Source organism: Dipodomys merriami, unplaced genomic scaffold (assembly GCF_024711535.1).
Source record: "Dipodomys merriami isolate MVZ:Mamm:240054 unplaced genomic scaffold, mDipMer1.0.p SCAF_2, whole genome shotgun sequence".
Classification (NCBI taxonomy): Eukaryota; Metazoa; Chordata; class Mammalia; order Rodentia; family Heteromyidae; genus Dipodomys; species Dipodomys merriami.
In genome coordinates, this window is record NW_027203381.1 from 105,278,788 (window position 1) to 105,302,393 (window position 23,606).

Here is a 23,606-nt window from a genome sequence, read left to right on the forward strand (position 1 = left end):
GATTGATGGGGGCTATTCTTTTTATCAGGAAATTAAAGTTTTTACTATACAATTAGGTTTTCAGATGACAAATAACAGTATTCTAATACTAGTTAAAATATTTTAAAATCAAAGTGTGTAAACATTTTATCAGAATTTTTTTCTTTGCTAAAGACAGGAAGTCAATGCACAAAACATTGGGTAAATAGAGAAAAGTTATAATTCTATGAGTAGTAAAGGATCATCAAGTTCAATGTAAGGATAATTTTGAACTCATAATTTTAATATAGCTTACCTTTGTTCATTTATGTTTGTACTGAAGTTATTTGAAGATGTTTTATGTGTTACATGATTGGACACTTGTTTTAATTAAACTGCCTCTGTTTCCTTCATGAATGTATAGTTTAAAAAGATTTGATATCAGTATCACTGACTTATAAAAAATACATTTGTAGGCAGCTAATTAAAGGATTTCATTAGTATTGCTACAAGTATGGCTGGCATTCAGATAATAGATGTTCTGGAAGAACATCAAACATCAAAGAGTTTACCAGGTTCAAGATTAATTTAATTGACTAATGCCTACCTATGTACACTAGAAAAGACTAACTCTGTAGCTAGAAATATCTTTTACTTATAGCACAGAAATGATACTGATGTTACCCAGTGTGAGGATATGGGTAGATAAGCAATATAATCCTCGTTAACAGGGGAGGAGAAGATGCCTTGTGTCGGTATTTCTTATGGTATGACTAAAAACAGATAGCAGATACTTTTCAGGAGGCAGCAAAGTCAAGAGGGTGCATATTTACTATGAGAGACTATAATTCAATCACTGAGCTATAGCACCTAATATATAATATCAGAGAATGATATCATGGAATGAAACCTGGGATAGCTCCATTGATCAGTGTATTGACCAACATGATATCTGGCCAAGGATGCTGTCTCACCAGAGTCCTAGGATTTGGTTTTTGGCTTTATTCTCATTCTGTTCTATTAGATGTTTAGGTGTCAATTCAACCCTTCCATGCTCATTCTCTGTGTTTTTCCCTATCTTCTCTAAAACGATGACAACTCTTTGGGTCTAATGATTACTTGTCTTTACATGTATTGTCACCTTCTTTGTCTATATTAGTTGGAAGAGTTAAAATTTTGTCACTTGGTTGACTGCAGCTGTCTGCCCTACGTCTGAGCACACACAAGTCTTTAGAGACTGGCTTCTGGCTTCAAGCTTGGAGGCAAAACTAAACTGCACAGGCAAAAGTCTCTAGGGCATTACTTGCTAAATCAGAAGCAGGAATTAAGTCCTCCTTACACTCATAAACACCGAATGAGGAAGCTTGTATTTCTTGAAATGACTTAGAAATAACGGAATGTTCTATGTCATATGAAAGGAGATACTGACCATATTTCTGAGCCCATGACAATTTCTCCCTTTGCTTTGCTCTTCTTCATGTTCTCTATTCCTCCATGTGGCACTGAGTGAAGACAGGCTGATTTTAAAACGGAGAATGAAGTCCTAGGATTCTGTATGCATTTGGCCCTATTTCATTATGAAAATGAACTGTAATACATTTTATTTAACAAGTCTAACCTGAGATGTAGTTAAGTATTTCGATTCACAAAAAATGTACTTAAACTTCTAGAATGCACAAAATTGTTAACAAGGAGGCTTCCTATGCATGCTTTTCAGTGTTAAAAGTTTGTCAACAATAAACATTAGCCTAATTAAGTGGTAACAAGCATAATTTGTGTGATAAATATTAATTCTGAGGTTTAAAAACTGTTCTGAAATTCCAGCAGTTGGAGTGACCAGTGTAGGAAGATGATGAGTGCCAAGACCGACTGCGCAGTCTTCAGTCAACTAGAGCTACACGGTTAGATCATTTCTCAGAAAAGCAGACAAACAAAAGTAACACAAATATTCACTTTGTTACATGGTAAAATTTCCAATGCTGTGTGGGTACGAGAGTTGGTATATGTGATACTTGATACATACTTGATATAGGTAACAAATGAAGAATAATTTTTGATAGTGCTCATTTTTATCGGTGACTGTAGGGAAAAGTTATTGAAACTTTATCATTAGAATGTAGAAATATTTCCCTGATCAGGTATGAGGCTGAGAAATGAGAAAGGCATAGCAGTGTCTTCGATGGCAACCTTGATGGAGAAACGACCTCTGACCCCACACTCACCCATATACGCAGTGTGCGGCAGACACCAACCACTCTCTGCTTACAAGAGACGCGCCACAGACAAGCTGGTCTCTGTAATACAGGGCAGTGAGCCACGGCCAGGCTCCTGCTTCTGCGTTGCTTCCTCCAACGACTTTTGGGCTGACTTCTGGAGTCACCAGCTTTCTACCACATGCTATTAATATAATTGAAGAAAGAATATCTGTTTTACTTGGAGGATATTTCTTTGGATCATGAGAATTGAATGATGATAAAAGAAAAGTGCAGGTGACAAAAATCTCTATATAGGATTTTAAATTGAAGGCTTAAAGGGAAGGTGACCAAAAAAAAAAAGAGAGAGAGAGAAGGTGATCAAAAGGTTTACTTACATTTATGATTACATTGCAAGTAAATCAACGAATCTTGAAAGCACTGTTGACTATAAAAGAAAAACAATTACATTTCAAAATTTGTGCACTTGATATTTAATGTAATATATAGTGCAAATTATATTATTTATCTTTAGTTAAAGGGACCTTAATGGTATATATCAAAATATCTATTTGATACATGACAATACATAAAATATAAGTAAGCTAACATGCATAGAAGAAAATGCCATACTGTAATGATAAGTAGCAATGATTTTACATTCTTACTACCACTTACTTTTCCTGTGGTTTAGGATAAGTTCCTCAGTATTCTTGAAACTCAGTTTCCTAATCCACAAAATGGAGGTAATAGTACATAATGTATTTAAATTTTATGAAGATTGAAAGTAGTATTTATAATGCAATGATTATAGTGCCTTACACATAGTTAACATTTGGTCAGTGATAGATATTTTGCTATATTTGCTATTTTGCTTGAACTAACATTGCATGTCTTATTTTCTGATCTAATAGATCCTGCTTAATGGGAAATAGGTTCTAAGATGTCTAACTTATGCCTGAAAACCACACATCATATTAAACCCTACATTTAATGCCATTAAACCCTACATTTTAATGTTGCAATGGAGTATCTATTGCACATTGTAGTCATATATATATATATATATATATATATATATATATATATATATATATATATATATATAGTTAGGACTGTTTCAGAAAAATAACACTTTTATTGTTTACAATTCATGGATTAAAAACTTTATGATGAGTGTAGATCACAGATTTTAGGACCTAACTATATGACAGTTTTTTCTTTGCTTATTGTGACTTTCTGCTTTTCACATATAGGAAATACTGCATAACTACTACTTTCTTTGAGGGGCATTTATTAAGTGAAATAAGGCATGCTAACAATCATTAAAATATTGTAGTCAATGTCACCGAAGCAGAGATTCACTGTGAATGTGGGGCACAAAGAACAACTCATTCCTCTAAGAGATAAAATGAGGTCTGAGTCTCTGTTTAGACTGGGACCTAATTTAATAGTTATGACTTGCCTATTTTTGGAATTTCCATTGAATACTTTTAGACTGTGTTTGAGTCTAGGTATCTGAAACAGTGGAAAGTGAAACGAGTAAGAAAATACACCTCCAGAATATGTCTTGATATTCCTTCTGGCAAAGTATTCTCCGAGGAGCACTAGGAATGAGGCTCTGTGTTTCATTCTGGGAATGATGAATGATGAATAAATCACAAGTCCTGCTCAACATAGCACTTATAAAATAAGCGACTAACAAACTCATTATTTGTTAAAAATGTGAATACTATTTCTTTTCAAAACTACCCATTCTGTTTTGAATGAAAAAAGCCATTTTCATAATGTGTTATACCATCTAACCACTAGAGATCAGTGTAACATAAGAAATTATAGTACTTGACCATACCATTTCCTAACACAGCTACAGCACATTGTGGGCATATTAAAACACACTTATAACATATATCCATAACTTCAATGATTTACACCTATTTACTTACAACCATTTCTTTTTTCTCATTTTTTAGGTGCTTTAACTTTGAGAAAAGTAAGACAATAAAAACCAAACAATATAGGCTCAGTCCAAAAGATTCATTGATGCAGGAACATGAAATGACAAAGTATTTGAAATCGTATGCATCAGTTTTGTCTGGTTTCTTTAATGATTTCAATAGACATAAAAAGACATGTACTCATATTTTATTGACCACAAGAACACATATAGACATAGATATAGATATATCATTATATATCCATAGTATCCATAGGTGTGTAAATTAATTTCACTGCTGATACACACTTGTATTTGAGTAAGAAGTCATTTCTTGATGCTTCCTAGTCTATTTTGAAGTTTCATAGAAACTGCATTTAGAGTATTCTTTAATGAAAATCTATATTCAAAATGGTTCATCTTTAAGACATTTTCAATATTCTGGGACTAAACAGTGTTTCCTTTGGTATCAAGCTCAGAAATAGTTAATTATTAGTAACTAGAAAATTCAATGCAAGTTAACAATTTCACAGTGTGTTGTACACCATCTTATGCCTTCAGTGACTCAGGAATATAGAGAATTATGGTGCTTACTCTCTAGGCAGATTGAGGAGTAGAACTTATTTTGCCAAGATTTATTTATGGGGTGGATTCTGTAGTCAGAGTAAGGTTACCCCTAGTACCCAGAATGGCAACACCATGATTTTGTGTCTTTCTCTTGGCCCAATGGTATAAAAAAGTGTGATATAAAAGTGTGATATAAATGGATGGGTTACTCTGTCATTTAGTCTGGCTGGAAAATTCATACATCTTGATTTATTTCCTTTATAGAATTACTATTTATTTTATTTTATTTTTTTGTTGGTTGTAGGGCTAGGGCTTTAACTCTGGGCCTGGCACTGTCATTCAGCTCTTCAGCTCAAGGTAGCGCTTGAGCCAAGCACCACTTCCAGTTTTCTGCTGGTTTACTGGAGATAATAGTTCCACGAAGTTTCCTTCCTGGGTTGGCTTTGAACCACGATACTCAAATGTCACGCTCTTAAGTAGCTCAGATTACAGGCGTGAGCCACCAGCACCTGGCTTATAAAACTACTATTTAAAGTGAACTATTACCTTAAGGAAATTAAAAGGGGACATGTTAGAGAAAAGAAATAGAATGTTTTGGGTAGAATTAGACGGGGTTAAATGTATAATTTGGCTATAAGCTTTGAGAACTTGTAGAAGTCACTTATCAAATTCAGGCTTTCCTTTCCTCATATTTGTGGTGTATCAGTATTATCTAAGTTGTAGAACTTTTAATAGATTTCAAATTAATACTAAAATGTTCTTATCACAGTGTCTGTCATGTGATAGAAATTCAACAAAATATTCAATAAGTATTTCATTTTCCTTATCTAGTACTACATTTAAAACACAATATTGATCATATAATATTAAGTCTGATTACCAGTGATTTCTAGACTCTTACTGAAAACATCCAAAGATGTAATAAAGAAATCTTAGCACTGTTAGCTATTGTGTAACATTCTAAGTATTTGAGGTCAGATGGGTAATTTCTGATTGGGTTGCCATTATCCAGTGTTGGCAAGTGGAGAATTTAGTCTTTTAAATGCCTCAGAATAGTATAAATATGGGAATTGTGAGTCATTAGATTTTCACAGTTAAAAGATTCTTTTACTTATTTTTATTGAAACCAGGAGTGCAAAAGAACTAGTTTTCACAGAAAATAGAACCTAAAAATTATCTCTGCAATAATTATAATAGTGACATCAGTTTAAGCTGGCTTTATTTCTGTTGTTGTTGTTGTTGAGATTTTTGGAGTAATTTAATTGAACTTTCATTGAATTCAATTGAATAGTTTTAAATTTTTTCTTTTATAATTCTTATAGTTCTATAAAATATGAACATATAAAAATCCTTACAGTCTATGTGTTCATACCTAGTCTAAGAACAGATTTTAGGACTCACCTGGGAGTTAGTATTAAACCGCTATTAGGTGCTTTGCTTAATTTTACAAATGGTCCACCTCTGGTAGAGAATATAGGCATTGATGAGTTTCCACTCCTGGAAGTGGGGGAAGACATATAAGTAAAAAAGAAAATACAGTTAAAGACTCACAAACTATGTTGTTTTTTGTCATACTGTAGACACAGAAAGAAATGAAATTTCATATAGGCAGATGAACATTGTAGTATCTGTTTTCAAACGTTTTGCCACCTAAAAAGATGGTGCAGATTTTATATATATATATATATATATATATATATATATATATATATATACATATATATATATATCGTTAAAATAGGGATACTGGTGGACCCATTGCAACAAAGAGATGTACAAGTCGTTATGTCGAAAAACGAACTTTACAACTTTGGTCAAGGGTGGGGGGGTGGGGGAGAGAAATGGGAAGGGATGGGAAGGGGAAACAAAGGAGGAGGCAACAATGCTTGATAAGAAATGTACTCATTATCTTGCCCATGTAATTGTAACCCCTCTTTATGGTATTTTCACAATTAAAAAAATACATAACTACATATTTTGTGTTTATTTTTCAAAAATTGCTTGGTATTTCATTCAATTTCAGTCTAATTCCAAACTCTAATTTTAAAAGGTGGAAACTGTATGATTGCTCTTAGGAACATATCCTCTGGACCTGGAAGTATCAATGAGAATAATGGGATGAAGAAGGCCCTTGCTACTGACCAAGGGTATGAAATCGCCTATGCAAAAATCTGATATGTCCACATTCTCAGGTGTGAATCCTAATAGAAGGTCCATTTTCTTAAACTTAGACCGAGACTTTCTTCTACTGTTAAATAGTAAGATTATGAAGCTCTTATTTTTTGAAGCACCCATATGTTGCCTTTTCAAAAGAAGACCCAATGATTTCAGCTCTCAGTAAAGTGTGGACAATGTTAGTGTCAACATAGATGCTTTGTTATTTGTGTATAGAAAAATTTCAAGGAAAACTAAATGACTATGATCAATAAGAAGAAAAGAGCAGGGAGGAGCATTTTCAATGCCTGCCTGCCTGCCTTCCTTGCTTTCCTTCTTTCCTTCCTTCCTAGCAAATATATGTAATATATTTGCTAATGCTTAGAAAACATATTAGTCTGGAAGTCCTTAAAGGGCAGAAGGATATTTAGAAGTGCAAGGATGTTTCACTGAGGTCATGAGGAATTTACCAATGTTGTCCTTGCGATACCTAACGATACATACATTATAGAAGAAACAATGAGCCGCAAACAGGTTTTAAGGCACTTTGAATTGGTACAACTTGTGGTTATCACACAAATCTTGTCTTAAAAAAGTATGGGAATTCTAAAACTAGAAATAATCCCAGTTATTTTGGAGGAAAAGATGAGAGGTTCATGGATTGAGACCCTCCTTGGCAAAAAGGTTGATGAGATGGTAGCTCAAAAGTGAATACGGATGTTGTTGCATACACATTTGTAAAACAAGGTATGCACAGGCAGGGATAAGAGGATTACAGTTTGAGGCCAGCCCTGGCCAAATATATGAGACCCTTATATGAAAATTTAAAACAAAAGGGACTAGACATCTAGCTTAAGTGGAAGACCATTTGGTTAGTAATTGGGAGATTCTAGTTCAAATATGTTACTACCACATTTATATATGATGTGTGTGTGTGTGTGTGTGTGTGTGTGTGTGTGTGTGTGTGTGTGTGTCCTGTAGTTGGAACTGAGAATTATCCTTTGTTACTGTGGGGGCAAAGCTGGTGGGCTACAGTCACTTTTCAATCTCCATTTTAGACAATGCTTCTTGTTGATGTGTTTGATCACATTCCCAGTATCCATATTCTACTGAATATCTGCCATAAAGTAAACATTCTTCTAGGTAGTTTTCTATGTCCTGCTTGTCCATCCCACATTCTTACAGAATTAGCTATATCAGTGACTGCACTCAACATTCTCCAACCTTCTCAGACCACTAGAGTCAGAAACTCTGGGAGAGGGTCCAGAAATCTGTGTTTCAACAAGCTTTCTGGGTGGTTCTGGTGTCTACTATTATCAGAAAACTGCCATCCTAGCTAAATACAAGATTTTCTTTTCTACTTGTCTAAGGCACCAGACATTTTTATTCTGTAGTGATTTCTAGTTATCTGATCATCTGTTCTACAGCACTTGAGACTAAATGGGGAACATCTTCAAGATGCTCCTTTATTAAAATTTTCCATTAAAGATATATTTCTGGCATGTTGATTTAAGCATCATACATCTACTACTGGTGTGCAGTATGAAAGGATGGTTATTAGTGATTTTATATGATTAGTCTAGATGAAATCAACATATTTATGAACAATAGATATTCAGCAAATTGAAGAGAGGCTATTTTACATAAAGTTCTGTAATTATTCAGTTGATGTCCTTTTGGCTCCCATTTTCATTTCTTCAAAGAGAATTGTTACTAGATTTTAGAGAGGCATTCTGCAAAGAATACAGCTAAAGTGTCCATTTTCTAAATTAAAAAAAATGGCAAGATCTGAAGGTTTATCTAATGCTATTGTCCACTTACATAACTATCTAAATCGGTAAAAATTTAGTATAGCATAGAAACAACACATAGTATTACCTTGTTAACATATTAAAGCCTCCTGGAACTTGTCTTAAACCCTGATTACCATGTTTATGGGTAATATATCCTCAAAGGGTTCTTCTGACTTCAGAAAAACTTTATTCTATATGAAAAAAGGAGACTATATAGACAGACATGATTATTTTTAGGTCATAGTTGGAATATAAAAATATAAATGAATTCTACAGAGAGCACAAATGATAGCCTAAGGCTCCTTGCATGGTGTTAAATCTTCTGCCTCTCTTCTGAGGTCATTCTCAGGTTTTCTCTCCTTTGTCTAGTCACTCAGACTGCATTTGCTTGATAAGAATTCTTCCCTGAAGCAAAAGCTTAGGTAGAAATGTTTTAAGCCATTGGATACACTAAAAGCTAAAAGGAATAATGTGAATACTGCAGCCAGGCACTATAGGCTCATTTCACACCCCAAAAGGTTTAAGTAATGAATAGTTCCAGGTGGGATTAGCCTAAAAGGTTTTTGGAGAGGGATGGACCTTTCTTTTCAGATTGGAGAGAAAGAAGAGGATTGATTTTGTGGGACATTGGAGGAACCTTTTTATTGACAGGGGGAGGGTGGATTGAAGGAATTCCATAGCAAATCATCCCATTAGGAGATCCACTGTAAAGGGGAGTTGTAGAAATATCATTATTGAACCGACCACATCTCATCTACACCTGCTTGTTCATTTAGCACATTTGTGGGAGTACACTTACCATTTATTAGCCATAAAGTAACTCTTAGCAGATAAGATTCATTAAATTTAGATTTTTCTGACTTCAGACCTCAAAAGTTTGAGATAGTTACATAAAAATAAAGAAATGTCCATAGATTAGTTATCTTAACCTAATCAATGTCTTCCTTTGTAGAAGCTACTGTATTAAGGATAATACAGAAATCAGCTGATCTTTTTATCTATTATTTCATACTGAAATTCTAAGTATTGACGAAGCAATCCTATGGATTAAGTTAATTTTGGTAGAGTATTTAGATCTGTTTGGTTTGTTTGGTGTTTCTTTGTCTTGCTTCTATGAACAAGTGAAATCAAACCACCAACTCTATGCTTGTAGCAAAACAAACATGAAGTATTATGAAGATTATGAATTCCTTAAATGTGAAAGAGTTCCCTGTGAGGTATAGCTGGCTCTCATGGAGACAAAGACCTCAGTTTCACATTGCAACCAAAGACCTTATATCTTAGCCTGGATTCAATAGAGTCTCTGGTAGCCTATTATAACAGATACATTATTTCTTTTTATTTATTTGAAAAACTTAAAACAATATTTTACTCTCTCCAAGTATTTTCAAAACACCCTGAAATGAACAAGCATTGAAGTAATTTCATTTTTTTTAAATTTGGGTTTGTGAACAAGATCAAATTGATATATTTTATATATAAAGTAATATGGTGCAGAAGTATATTGGAATTTAAAAATTAACCCCAATTTCCTATAGGATTAGGAGGATTCAAATAATTACTTATTTTAGTACATTAGTATTTTTGAAACTTTGTGAAGTTTTTAAATAGCTGCTGACCTCCTAATTTTTAAATGGAAAATCAAGTAAGTTTCTCCTATGCTGGGTTAGGAACAGTACAGTGTTCTTTCCTAGAAAATATCGTGTAAAAATCACCACTCTAAGTTTCTGTGCCTTTATTTTTCCATCAGATTAAATTTTTTTCATACTTTGATAAAAGACATAAAATGTTATTCAAAATACTTTTTACTTATGCATGCTATAAATGGGATGGAATTAAATGCTTAATAGATAAGAAAAAGAAAGACTGATGAAATCTGCCTCATATGATTTATGAGAATCTGCAGGGAATTGCAGCTCATACTTCATCTGCATAAATAATCTTGAGAGACTACAATGCCTTTATAATAAGTTAACTCCTAAATTACTTTCCACTATGCTAAACACATATAATTTAAACTCATTGAGTTTTCTTTCAGTTAGCATCTACCAGTCTAGACCAATTCTCATTAAGGTTATAACTTTCTTTCCTTTATTAGAGCACTAAGGAGACTTTAATAAGCAAGCACACGGACAAAGATTGAAGGTCTTGGCATAAATTACCCTGACTCGTTTGAGAAGAAAACAAATACCTGGCCTTCACCAAAACCACTGTATGTAAGGCAGTGGGGAGTGCACTAGTTGTTTTATACACACTAAGAGACCTAGCTCTCATCCCTGTCTTCAGCTCGAAGGACTGTGATCCACAGAAAATGAGGTCAGTGAAACTCACTAGCTGGGAAAAAGAAAAACCTGTAAATAAACAGTACACGGTTGTATAGAGTCGATTTTCATCTACTCAGCTTATATTCAGCTTCCCTGATATGCCCATATTGAATTAGGTTCTCCTACCATCTTTTATTTATCTCAACACATTTTAATTCCCTATTTGTCTATATGCAGATATGGGTAAGTCAAATATTGCGTTTTTTTCATCCATGGATGAGACAAAATATCATGGCTAATCTTTATGTTTCTGACTCTGCTGTAATGAAAATGATATATTTACATTATGTACTGTTAAAATATAATAAAGATTTATACTTCCGTTCTAGTAAATTCTGGCATGCAACTGCAGGAATCAGCATTTTAACATCATCCCATATACTTCTTTCATACTCACTAAAAAAAACTATTTTCAAAGAAAAGTCTTGACCAATTTTTGTTTTGTGAACAATGAATTCCTCTGAATACCATACATCCTTCAGAAAGCAATTGAGTAAGAATTCACAAATCTCAATGGAACAACAATAAAAAAAAAACAAAAAAATTCTTCTGCTTAGTAATGTGGTAAACTGGAACACAAATTTCCAGGTTATTTGGGTGCACCTATTTAGAAATATAGTCAAAGTACCAATCTGTTCAGCTTCATCTTTAAACTGAGTCTATAAATCAGCTCCTGGGACATAATGACAATTTTGACAGTGGAACCACAGGACTTCCTAGAACCCTACTCCTCTGAAGTCACTATTCCAGTAAAATTATTATGGAAATAGGAACCTGGAGTCAATACCAGTTCACCAGAGTTTTACTTGATATGACAGATTAGCATCTGACAGTTTCCTTGTTTTGCTGATTACTCAAAACCATTATTCTTCCTACCACTCACTCTCTTTCACACTTTTGTCTGAAATGTTCCCAAATGTGAAAAACACTTTTAATTAAAACCTATAAAGTATTATTAGAAAGGATGATGTAAATGCAAACATATTAACAAATATGTACATATATCTAAAGGACAGGAAGTTTCTGACTAAGTTACATAGCCAAATTGATGGGTATTTACATAAAGTGCGTTAGGACTCACTTCCTTCTTTCATTCTTGATGAGAATAATGTTGATGAGTCTGACATTGGGTCTGTTTTGGGGACTTCCAATAATGAATCCACAGAATTTTGAAAAATAAGAAAAACTGGAAAGTTTCAGCCCAATTGCAGTAAGTTATGGAAGATTTCTAACACTGCTTGTGAGACTTTAGACCATTTTCTTATGGTAAAAAAATATCTTTATGTCGTGGTTGAGTATTATTTTGGCTCTAGTATATAGTACAGCTCTCTCAGTCTGCCAGAAGTTAACAGCTTGTGGACTAAGTACCCAAATACTGCAAACAATGTTATTTCTAGTGAAAAATACGTTTTAGGGTCTAAATGAAAATAAACAGGAAGCCATTTTGAAAATCTGTGCGTTAAGATTGTTTTATGAACTACTAGTTGGTTTGAGGAGCCTTGTATGTTAAAGGCAATCAACTGCATTTGATTTTGATGAATTACGAATATTTGGTGTTAGCTAAAATGTTGATGTATGCATATGAGAGTACATGGATTATTTTTCCTTTTTGACCTTGTAACTTTATGTTAGAAAATCAGGTACTAGTTCAGAACAGAGAAAAAATGATAATGCTTTCTAGTTAAATGACTCTTGGCATGCTTTTAGATAGCTAGATATATCCATATTTATATGTACGTATGCATGAAAACAATGAATAATTTATTTCCTCCATGAATATGTATTTTGTGCGTATATTCTTTTCAGACAAGGATTACTTTAGATGTGAGCAATAATATATAAAATAAAGAAGTGCTGTAGGTTGGACTTTAAATGTCTTCTAAATGTCTGCAAATTTTGAATCTTGGTGCTGTTGAAAGGTAATGAAAACTTTGAGGAACTATACAACCTACTCTTGCTTTCTCATATGTCCAAAGTGCCAGGAACAATTGATCATTGACTGGAAACTCCAAGACTGCAACAAAATGATCCTTACATATTTATAAGCTAGTTACCACAGATACATATTATAGTGATGGAAAATCAACATGCATCTCTTGCATTTAGAGAACTCATAGTTTAATATGACAAACAGTGAGAAGCACAATCATGTCAATGGTTAAAAAATAACTATATGTGAATATAATTGTGAATCTTCAGTCATAGAAGGCTGTGTCAGAATTGAGAAGAATTGCCTGGCATCAGTGGCTCAGGCCTGTAGCTACTCTGGAGGCTGACATCTGATGACTGTGGTTCAAAGCCAGCGTAGGCATTAAAGTCCATGAGACTCTTATCTCCAATAAACCAGCAGAAAACTAAAAGTGGTGCAGTGGCTCAAGTGATAGAGTGCTAGCCTTGAGTCGAAGAGTTGAGGGACAGCATCCAGGCCCAGAGTTCAAGCCCCGCAATCAACAAACAAACAAACAAAAAAGAAAACATTGAGAAGAATTGTAGAAGAATCAAATTATGCATATTCATTGTTTTCTATTTTTTGCTCATTTTTGTCTAGAAATATGAGGAAGTAAGGAATGAATAATGTGAACTTAGATGTCCATGTAACATATTATTACATTAGACTGTGAAGTATAATTAATTTTTGGTGATTCATTAATTATAAGTTTTACTTGTATTATCTTTCTTGGGTAAGTCTTAAACCTTCTCATGTGTAGTTCACATTGTACTTTAACAAATTTTCTCAAGCAACTATTGTGAATATTTTGAAAATATTTAGTAAAATAAATTTCTCTGAAGTACTATTGTGTTTTGTTATGCTTCTTATGGAAATGGAATATAATCAGTGCTCTGTTTCTGTAATTTCTATATCTTTACATATAAGCCATCTATCTCTCTAATCTATCTATCTTTCTTTCTATCTATCTATCTATCTATCTATCTATCTATCTATCTATCTATCTATCTATCTATCTATCCACACACAGAAATTACACCTATACTGGCTATTTACAATTTTTTTCTAGTTATGATTCCCTAGAATCACAAGTACTCATGTGCTATTTATATTTTAATGGCTCTTATAATAAATCTAGAGATGATGTAATATAAATGGGCAGAAATGCAGATTACTTGCAAATATTGTGCAGGTTTTTTTGTGTGTATGTGTTTGTCTAGGGCTTGAATCAGGGCATAAAGGCTGTGTCTGAGATTTTTGCTCAAGGTTAGCACTCTACCACTTGAGTCACAGCTTCACTTCTGTCTTTTTGTGGTTAATTGGAGAGAAGATCTCACAGCCTTTCTTGCACTGCCTGGCTTTCAACCACATTTCTTAGATCTCAGTCTCTTGAGTTGATAGGATTATAAGCATGAGCCATCAGTACCTAGCTATGCCATTTTTTAAATAAGGACTTGAGCATGCATGGATTTTATTACCCATTTAGGTCTAGGAACAAATTCTCCACAGACCACAACAGATGACTGTACTTTATTTTCTTTAAAAGGCATATGTACAACTATAAAAAATGCTTACATGTACAGCATATTTTATCTTGTATAATATTTGCATAGAAATATATTTCTAAAATAATTTTAGTCATAATTGCTACTATAGAAATGAGGTAATCAAAATTTTACTTTCTTCTTTTGTGCTCATACATTTTCTAAGTTCATATCTGCTTTCTAAACTCACAAATTATACATTTTAAATAAATTCAATGGAATATTGTTTAAAAAGTTAATTTCTTTAAAAAAATTACTTACCCCAGTCCTAGAAGGTGACAAACATCATTTGAAATTTCTGTGGTCCAGTTCTCAGCACAGGCTACATGCCATTTGGCCTGGATTCTGAACTGCACCAGCCCATTGTTGCTCATTGTGCCATTGGAAAGACGCACTGTAGATTCAGAGAACAGTGGTAGTTTCTAAAGACTGGAAGGTGAATACATTGATGTGTGGTCAATCAGAAGATACACTATTTCCATCAGTTGATAGGAATGAGATCTGTTGAAGAATATGCTGACTATACTCACTACTGTATACAATAATAGTGCATTGTATATTTCAAAAAATGCTATGGAAGTAAGTTTCAAAGATTCTTACTGCAAAGGAAATCATAAATATCTGAAGTGACTGATAGGTCAATTAGTTTATTCGTTACTGTTGTATACATATATCATAAAATCTCTATACTCTTTCAGTATTTACAATTATGCTTATTTATAATAAAAAATTTAAAATAATTAATCAACATCAGGACATGTATTAAAAATATCAGATTACACATGGGATCATTTTGACATAAGTTGGTAAAAGTAAATGAAGGCCTTAGGGTAACAGCAATGTTCTTAGTATTTAGAGTGTAGAAACTGATTATGCTTTCAATGTATGCACTTATTTGATTAGATATTGACTAATATAATATGTAACATACCGTATCATATATCATATAATATCTATTATATATACACTTATATATATACATTAAATAACATATATACATTAAATATTTCCTAGAAGTAAAAATGAGATTTAGTAAAGAATGAATTCTCAAATTGTTATGGAAACCCTGAAGGGGGGTAGGAGGCTAGACTAAAAAATAAGTAAGACAGAAGGAGTAAAATATATTAAAGAACCAAGAAAGACAAGGGCCAAGTCTCTGGAAGTCAGCACCTGATGTCTACTTACATTCTATAATAAGCACAACACAGTCAATGGCTAATCTGAGTTGTACAAAAATGGCTACTTTGGGCTCTTGCATCTTGTGTTATTTCGGTGATCAACCTGATGTTGGTTGTCCTAGACTTTTTGTTATTAAATGTATCTCCGTTTAAACAAACAAAGAAATGAGCAGAAACACATGTTAAATTTTCTTCTAACTAAGTAGCACAGAACTGTTGGGATCACTGTGAGATGTTCACATTCCAAAATTTCAGATGCATTGTAATAAAGACACACTTAGAATCTAAGAAATGGTGGTTAAAATAATATAAACATAAAAATAAGATTTACCACAATGTGCTTCATCTGAGCCATCCTTACAATGTGGCTGACCATCACAGAGATTCACAAGTGGAACACATTCTCCATTTTCACACTGAAAAGTGTCATCTTTGCAGGGATCTAGGGGGAAAGAAGATTATTTTATAGGATAAAGAAATAATGGTTTGGGAGTGTTCATTCCATTTCATTCCATTTGAACATCAGCCCTTTCTAAGGTACATGGTTGAACTGTCTTTGATATTGAAAACTGTGCTCTTGGTTACTCAGAAGGCTTCAGAAACAGAATCAAAGTCAGACATATAGCTTTAAAAAATTGTAGATAGAACTTCAGTCATATTCTTTGCAGAAGGATTCAAGGAAGTTCCAAGATGCCTATTGGTCTTTGAGTACATATATCCTCAATTTTTTTGTTACTGCCTCTTCAGCAAATTACCCCACTTCAAATGAACAAGCAAGTCACAGCCACTATAATGCTCCTCAAGCATCATCATCCAACTGATGCTTCCAGATGTTTATTAGATAACAATGTGGATGCTGTCTTTTGTGGAAGCAGTCAGGTCATGTAGGAAATAGTGCATTCAGCTGAAGCAGGGTCAGGCAATGCTGAGTAATCACATAGTAATGGAAACTACAGTAGAAGGTATGCGAAAGCAAGTCAAGGATGGAACTCTGAATAAGTAAAGTACTGTCGGAACATGAGAATGTAATTTTTTTGTTAAACATTAAGTATGAATGCATGTTAAATCATTGAAATGCTTCAAAAATAGGCATAAAACTTAATTACAGATTTGACAGAATAAAAAAGCACTTTTTAAAAAAGCATTATTTCAAAAAATATTTTAAAATATAAATTTATTAGTTGATGGGAATTTTAGTGATTATAAAATAACTTTTGATCCAGGTGCTGGTGAATCCCGCCTGTAATCCTAGCCACTCAGGATACTAAGATTTGAGGATTGTGGTTCAAAGCCAGCCTGGGTAGGAAAGTCCATAAGAATCTTATCTCCAATTAACTACCAGAAAACTAGAAGTGGCACTGTGGCTCAAGTGGTAGAACTCTAGTCTTGAGCTGAAGAGCTCAGGGACAGTGCCCAGGCTCAGAGTTCAAACCCCACAACTTTCAAAAAAGGCCAAAAACCAAACAAAACCCCACCTTTTAAAAATTTTATTTTACTTGAAATCATACTTTAGTTTTATGAACTATAAGACAAATTTTACTCATGTAAATTTAAACAGTGGTTGAATACTCTAGCACCATTTGCCTTTTATCTAAGCCATTTTGGACATTTTGTAATTTTTTTGTACAAATAAATTGGTCTGAGTTTAAATACTCAGTGCGCTTTACTGTTAAATGAAAGTAAGTACTTCTTTTTCATCTTAAGTGTATCAAAGTTGGTTTTTCTCTGTAAACTTTTATAATACCATGAGACAAATAAGTTACATATCTCTATAATATTGTTAGGGAAGTACTTGTAAATGTAATTATTTGGTTCATGAACACATTTTGAATCAGATTACTGAGATGACAAATGGACAGAGATAATTATATTTTGTTTCTCAGTCAAGAATTAATATTTTAATGGAAAGAATTATTCTGTCTTTAGAAATATTCCTTTTATTTTCTACTAGGAAATAAGAAGATTTAAAAATAGCAACACATAAAATCTATTTACAATTCTATCATAAATCTATATTTTAACACATATATATTTATTTTAAAACCTCACAGCACTAATTCTATGACCATAATTATATATTTTAATATTATCATAGAATATTAGTCATCATAGTTTGAAAATATCCATGATTTCATAGTTTATTAAAATCATTGGGTAAAATTAGGTCTAGACAATAATTTAATCATAGATAAAGTTATCGATAATCTTATTCTTGTTAATGTAGTCAGGCTATGTTTAATTAGAAAATCATAAGTTAGAAAAAATGGATAACCATATATACATTACTGAAACTAGATCTTTGTCTCTTGCTCTGTGTTGATATCAATTTCAAATAGATTAGAGACTGGACTATGAGACCTGTAAATCTGAAACTACTACAGGAAAACACTGGAACATATAGACATAGGCAATAACTTCTTAAACAGAATTTGAATAGTCCAGCAAATGAGAAGAGAAGGGATTGACAAATGTCTTGCATCCAACTAAATAACCTCTATACAGCAGAGGAAATAGTTTCAGGACTGAAGATACAGCCTTCAGAATGGCATAAAAATCTTTGCCAGCTATACATTTGACAAGGGATTAATAACCAGGATAAAGAGAGAGCTCAAAAAAATCATCTCCCCAAATCCTAGCAACTTATCTTAAGCAAGGGGCAAATGAACACAAAAAATTCCAAAAGGAATTTGAATAGCCGATAAATGTTTGAAGAAGTAACATTTTGCCCTGAAGGGTAATGAAAATCAAATGACATGGAGATTTTATACCATTCTGGTTAGAATGGCTATCATCAAGAACAGCAAATGCTGGAAAAGTGTGTGTGTGTGTGTGTGTGTGTGTGTGTGTGTGTGTGTGTGTGTGCGAGGTGTGCACACATGTGTGTATGTCTCTGTGTGTGTGTGAGAGAGAGAGAGAGGGGAGAGAGAGAGAGAGAGAGTATCCTTATACACAGCTGATGGCAATGTGAGTGAACATAACTACTATGAAAAGCTGTATGTATGCATCTTGGAAATATGAAAATAGAACTATTATGCAATCCACCCACCAATACCACTCTTAGACATATATCTGAGAAAAATGTAAGCCATGATACAAAAGTATTCACAAAAGCTAAGCAATATGAAAACAGCTAGACTCTGTTCTTCTGATGAATAGATAAATAAAATGTGTATATGTGTGTATGACTACAAGGAATGACTACAAGGAAATAGTTCAGATACAGTGCCCAAGTTCTAAGTTCAAGCCCCAAGAATGCCCTACCTCTCCAAATAGTACAGTTTCAGGAAAGTGGGTGAAACTGGATATTATCACTTTGAGTGAAGCCATGTTCAGCAGGATAAAGATTGAATGTTTTTCATCTATCTATCTATCTATCTATCTATCTATCTATCTATCTATCTATCTATCTATCTATCTATCTATCTATCTATCTATCTATCTATCTATCTATCTATCTATCTATCCATCTATCTATCTATCTACTTACCTACCTATATTAATTGAGGTAATTTGTATTTGGGGGGAGAGGACAAGAGAATGAGAGAGTGATGGATAAAAAGCATTGCTTCTAAGTAAAAATGTATTGCTTCTAAAATAAGTTATGCAATAAACAGGTAAAGGGGATGGGAGAAAACAATAAAGATGGATAATATGATTAGTTACAATGTATGCACATGAGACAAAGAACTTCATATCTCTGAGCGATAGCATGTACTTTACCAAGAAATGAGAGAAATGAAAGTAGATCCTGCTTAAAGGTAGGTGTCTTTGAAAGGAGGAAGAGTGATTAGAGAGAGTGAGGAAAGAGAAATAGAGTATGGACAAAGTACTTGACATACATGTACAAAAATTGAACCATGGAGTCTGTTGAAATTGTTTTAAGAAAAGGATAGGTGGAAAGAGGGAGGGTGATGGAGGAGGGTTTGACCAAATATATTTGGAAACTCATAATGAAACCCTCTTATACAATGGATATATGCCAGTACAGATGTTAGAAAGAAAGAAAATCACATATTAATTAAATATGATAAGTTTAAATATGAAAATTATAAACCACTGTTTGGCTTTAGCCAAAAGTATTAGGATTATACCCTAATATCTCATACTAATAAGTCCAGAAAATATAAACTGTTTCGAAAGATTGATGAATTAGAGAAAATCATGTTCAATGTGGCAAAGTGATCATTACTGCTCAATAGAAATTATAAGATCTAAGTAAATGCATAAATAAGCTGTTTTTAAATTTTCTTTCAATGCATAGACTTGATTTGGCTTCCATGGAATTTAAAATCCATCAAGAAAGGTTTAACACAACTGTCTCTCTCTGGACTCTTAAATATAATTTCTGATAGTTTTATGCCAACGGTAAGCAAGAGAAAAAGAAATATTGCTAAGAAGTGAATTTCTCTTTCTTCTTTTTATGAAGTCTCTGGTAGCTGTGCTTCATGTAGTCAACATAAAAAGCTTGGTTTTAAATAGACCTGGATTTGTCTCTGAGGCACAGGCCTGGAGGAGGGCTCAAAACCCTTAAGTGTATTCAGCTGCTACTTCCGAGTTAGCTCATACTACTGAGCTCAATGTATCAGAAAAGAGCAATGAGATTACATTTGTAGATACCTCTTAATAAATACTTATTATAACTTCTATTTCAATGAAAATGGGATCAAATGAAATGGGGTAAAGGAATATATAAAAGTATGCTACATAATTATATTTTAGTTGAATACTTTCAAAGCTGTCCCTACAGTATATCAGATACATCTATCTCAAGTAAAAGAGATAAATGCTAAAACCAGTGTATGATGTCCCTTTTGCACATGCTTTCTATAAGTGTCTCCGAAGTAGAGCACCAACATAAACAAATCTATGGGTCCAGCCTCACTTCCCAGTGCCAGCTCAGTTCTCCCCTGAAGTCCAAGTCTGTTTTCAAACTTTTAGTCTAAGAAATTTTGACAAGGACAGTGCTGGTGGAAGTTGGTTCTGTTTATTTGCCACTATTCAGCCACTTCTACACCAGGTCCAGGAAGAATGTGAACTCATACTGCCAGCAGATTCATCGCACAGTGATGATGCATCACACAGTGACGCTCATGGAGACTCCATCCCTGCTGCAATCAACGATTTCTTCTCAAATTACTGAAGGGGATTGGGTTACAGAAGGTGAAAGAGAATGAATAGGGTTGAAATAGATAACTGGAAAGTATGGCAACAGGGTAAGGAAATGTTAAAAATGTCTTTGGAAAAGGTGGTGGTCAAGGAAAGTGATAGGGAATGATTGATTGAAATACATGTATGCATGCATGAAAATATCAAAGTGAAATCTTCCTTGTATAGCTAATGTAAGATAATTTATTATATTCTACAAGTATTATAAAATGATTATTTTAAATCAAATGGTGAAACAAAATAAAAATGTCTCAAAGAGGAGACCCTAAAACAACAGATAAAATGTTCATAGAAAATGTTTGTTATTATGAAATAAGCAATCACAAAATTACTAAGGGATGAGATTATTGACTAAACTCCAGATTTAACTCGAGTTAAATTTTAACACACACACATACATATGTGAATATGTACACACTTGTGTGCATGTACACAGAACAGACCATAATTTTGTTCTTGTTAATGGATAAAGTAAAAAATACAAGTAAGGAGGGTGAGTGTCCAGTGAATATCAGCATTACATTCCTTCATTGTAGTTGTTTTATCCCAGATGTTTCTAATAAGTTGGTCATTTCATGACATTAAACTCTTTGATAGGATATTATTGGCATTCCCACAGATCACCTGCCTGTCTCCCAGCTGTCCCCTGAATGTGACCTTGGTGATAGAACGGGTTCTTCCTTACATGCTTGAAGTAGCCAAGTGACCATCTTTAAAGTGAGCATAATTCAAGGCCCTTTGAACACCAGAGAGGTGCAAGTAGATCTATGAAGAAGCATGCTGGATCAATACTTACTCTGACAAAAACTCAGGTCACAATTACCCAGATATAAAGCAGAAAAATCTTTAAGATGAGGAAGAATGGATATAATAGAAGCCCAGTATATATTTATATTTCTGTTTTTTTTTGTTTTCTCTAAATTGATGATGTGATCTGTAACGTTCTTACCTGGCATCCCCAAATGATACCCTGTAGTGAAGTTTGCTTTAAATCCTTTTCTGGTCAAACTGTTGTCAGTGATGAACAAGACAGCCATCTTATTTGAAGTGGAGAACACATCCTTCACTGGCCCTGGCCCTGTATACACGGCTGCTCCAAAGGAAAATTAATTCTCAGTAAGACCTTTAAATCTAGAAGACCAACATAGCCTTTAGCTCATATCCATTCTCTAGGAAAAGCATGTTCATCATGAAGCAGCCATAAGAAATGTTCATAGTTGCTTGGATTTTAGATGCTACTTCTACGAAGCCAACTTGTTTATTGAGCTCTTCAATATTAGTCAAGGTTCTGCAGCTCTATAACTTAATAAAGTGTTAATCATAATATTATCTGGATTAGCACTTCTACTGTGCAAGGTTCATGTTATTTCAAAGAAATGACTGCTTCCTTTTAAAGACCTTTAAGAATAAATGTGGGTAAGAATTTTTCTTACTCTTTTTTCCAAATGTATTAATTGATGTGTTATTAATTAATGTACTAATTAATTTTCCAAATGCATTAATGTTGCTTTCAAGTGAAATCATCAAACCAATTTGAAGAATGGATTAGAGACAGATAGTACAAACCGTAATAGTAACTTTTAAACTATTTTTCATGAATTCTCTTCTTGTGGGGATTGCATAGACACTCTTTACTGATAACACTTCAGCTAATTAAAGTATACTGTCATGTTTTAATTGCTTTGTATATTACAAGCAATGAAAATAATTCAATTTTGAAAGGAATTCATATCCACAAGAGCTCAAGGAAAATGGTATTTGTCACCAATGCCAACAAACTGACTATTTGCTAGTTGTAGAAGTGTTCAATCTCTGGTCTTGTATTCTATCCACCCATGTCTTGAGCTAGCCAGTCTTCACAGTAGGAAGACTACAGACTTACCTAGGAGTGAAGACTCATCTTCTCCACCATCTCTGATTTCAACTACATCTACCACATTTTCTAAGTCAAACTCTTGAAAATGGACTTGTATGTTCTTTCCTTTTTGTGCATTTAAATTCCAGACACCTTAGAGATAATCAGTAGTAAACTTAATTTGCAATACATTTCTTTGTATCTCATTTAAGTCTTCACTTTCTGAAGAACTTCAAATTACTTTTAAACATTTTTTTTCCATTTCATGAAAAATCAAGATTTGAAACAGGTGTTTTTTGTTTTTGTTTTGCTTTGTAAGAAAGTTATTTGTTTGGCCAAGAATATGTTTAGAAAGTAAAAGTTCAAACTTGAAATAATTTACCATGGGTGCATACTTTTATATAAGATATAATACTAGAATAAAATATCACAACTTTCAATTGAATCCAACAGCATAAAACTTATGAATAACAAAAAAGCTAATATTCTATTTCAATACAGTTAATTAGAGAATCAAGACATAGTTCTGGGCTCCTTGTTTACACATTAAGGACCCTCCATGAATTCCTGAATGAATGTCTTTGTCTTTATTTTAATGGCTTAAATATTTTTGTAATCCCGACAATTTATCTGAATCCTTGTTAAATTATGACCTTTAACATTTATTTCAGTGCCTAAAAATGTTTAGCATTTGAGCAAATTAACTAATTAACAAATTTCTCTGAATTGCTGGTATTTATTTATTTATTTATTTTTGGTTGGTCATGGGGCCTGACCTCTGGGCCTGGGCGCTGTCCCTCAGCTCTTCAGCTACCCCTTGAGACATAGTACCACTTCTGGCTTTTTCTGCTTACTCGTGGTGGTGAGGAATCAAACCTATGCATTCAAGGCAAGCACTCTACTGCTGAGCTACCTTCCCAGCCCCTGAATTTCTGTTTTGATATCATACTGTTGTATGAATTCCTACTTAATTCACATGACATTCTTTTTA

At 33.4% G+C, this 23,606-nt stretch overlaps 1 protein-coding gene across 1 annotated transcript in view; it reads right to left on the reverse strand.

Moving 5' to 3' along the window:
• Tmprss15 (transmembrane serine protease 15) overlaps positions 1-23,606 on the reverse strand; it is a 94,612-nt gene that overhangs the window by 16,987 nt on the left and 54,019 nt on the right. Inside the window, exons 15-21 of the mRNA XM_070028778.1 lie at positions 22,643-22,768; positions 21,710-21,850; positions 15,926-16,036; positions 14,678-14,810; positions 6,055-6,150; positions 2,549-2,598; positions 2,181-2,355 (exon numbers count right to left, since the gene is read on the reverse strand). Coding sequence (XP_069884879.1) covers positions 2,181-2,355; positions 2,549-2,598; positions 6,055-6,150; positions 14,678-14,810; positions 15,926-16,036; positions 21,710-21,850; positions 22,643-22,768 — 832 coding nt within the window. The remainder of the gene's footprint in view (positions 1-2,180; positions 2,356-2,548; positions 2,599-6,054; positions 6,151-14,677; positions 14,811-15,925; positions 16,037-21,709; positions 21,851-22,642; positions 22,769-23,606) is intronic.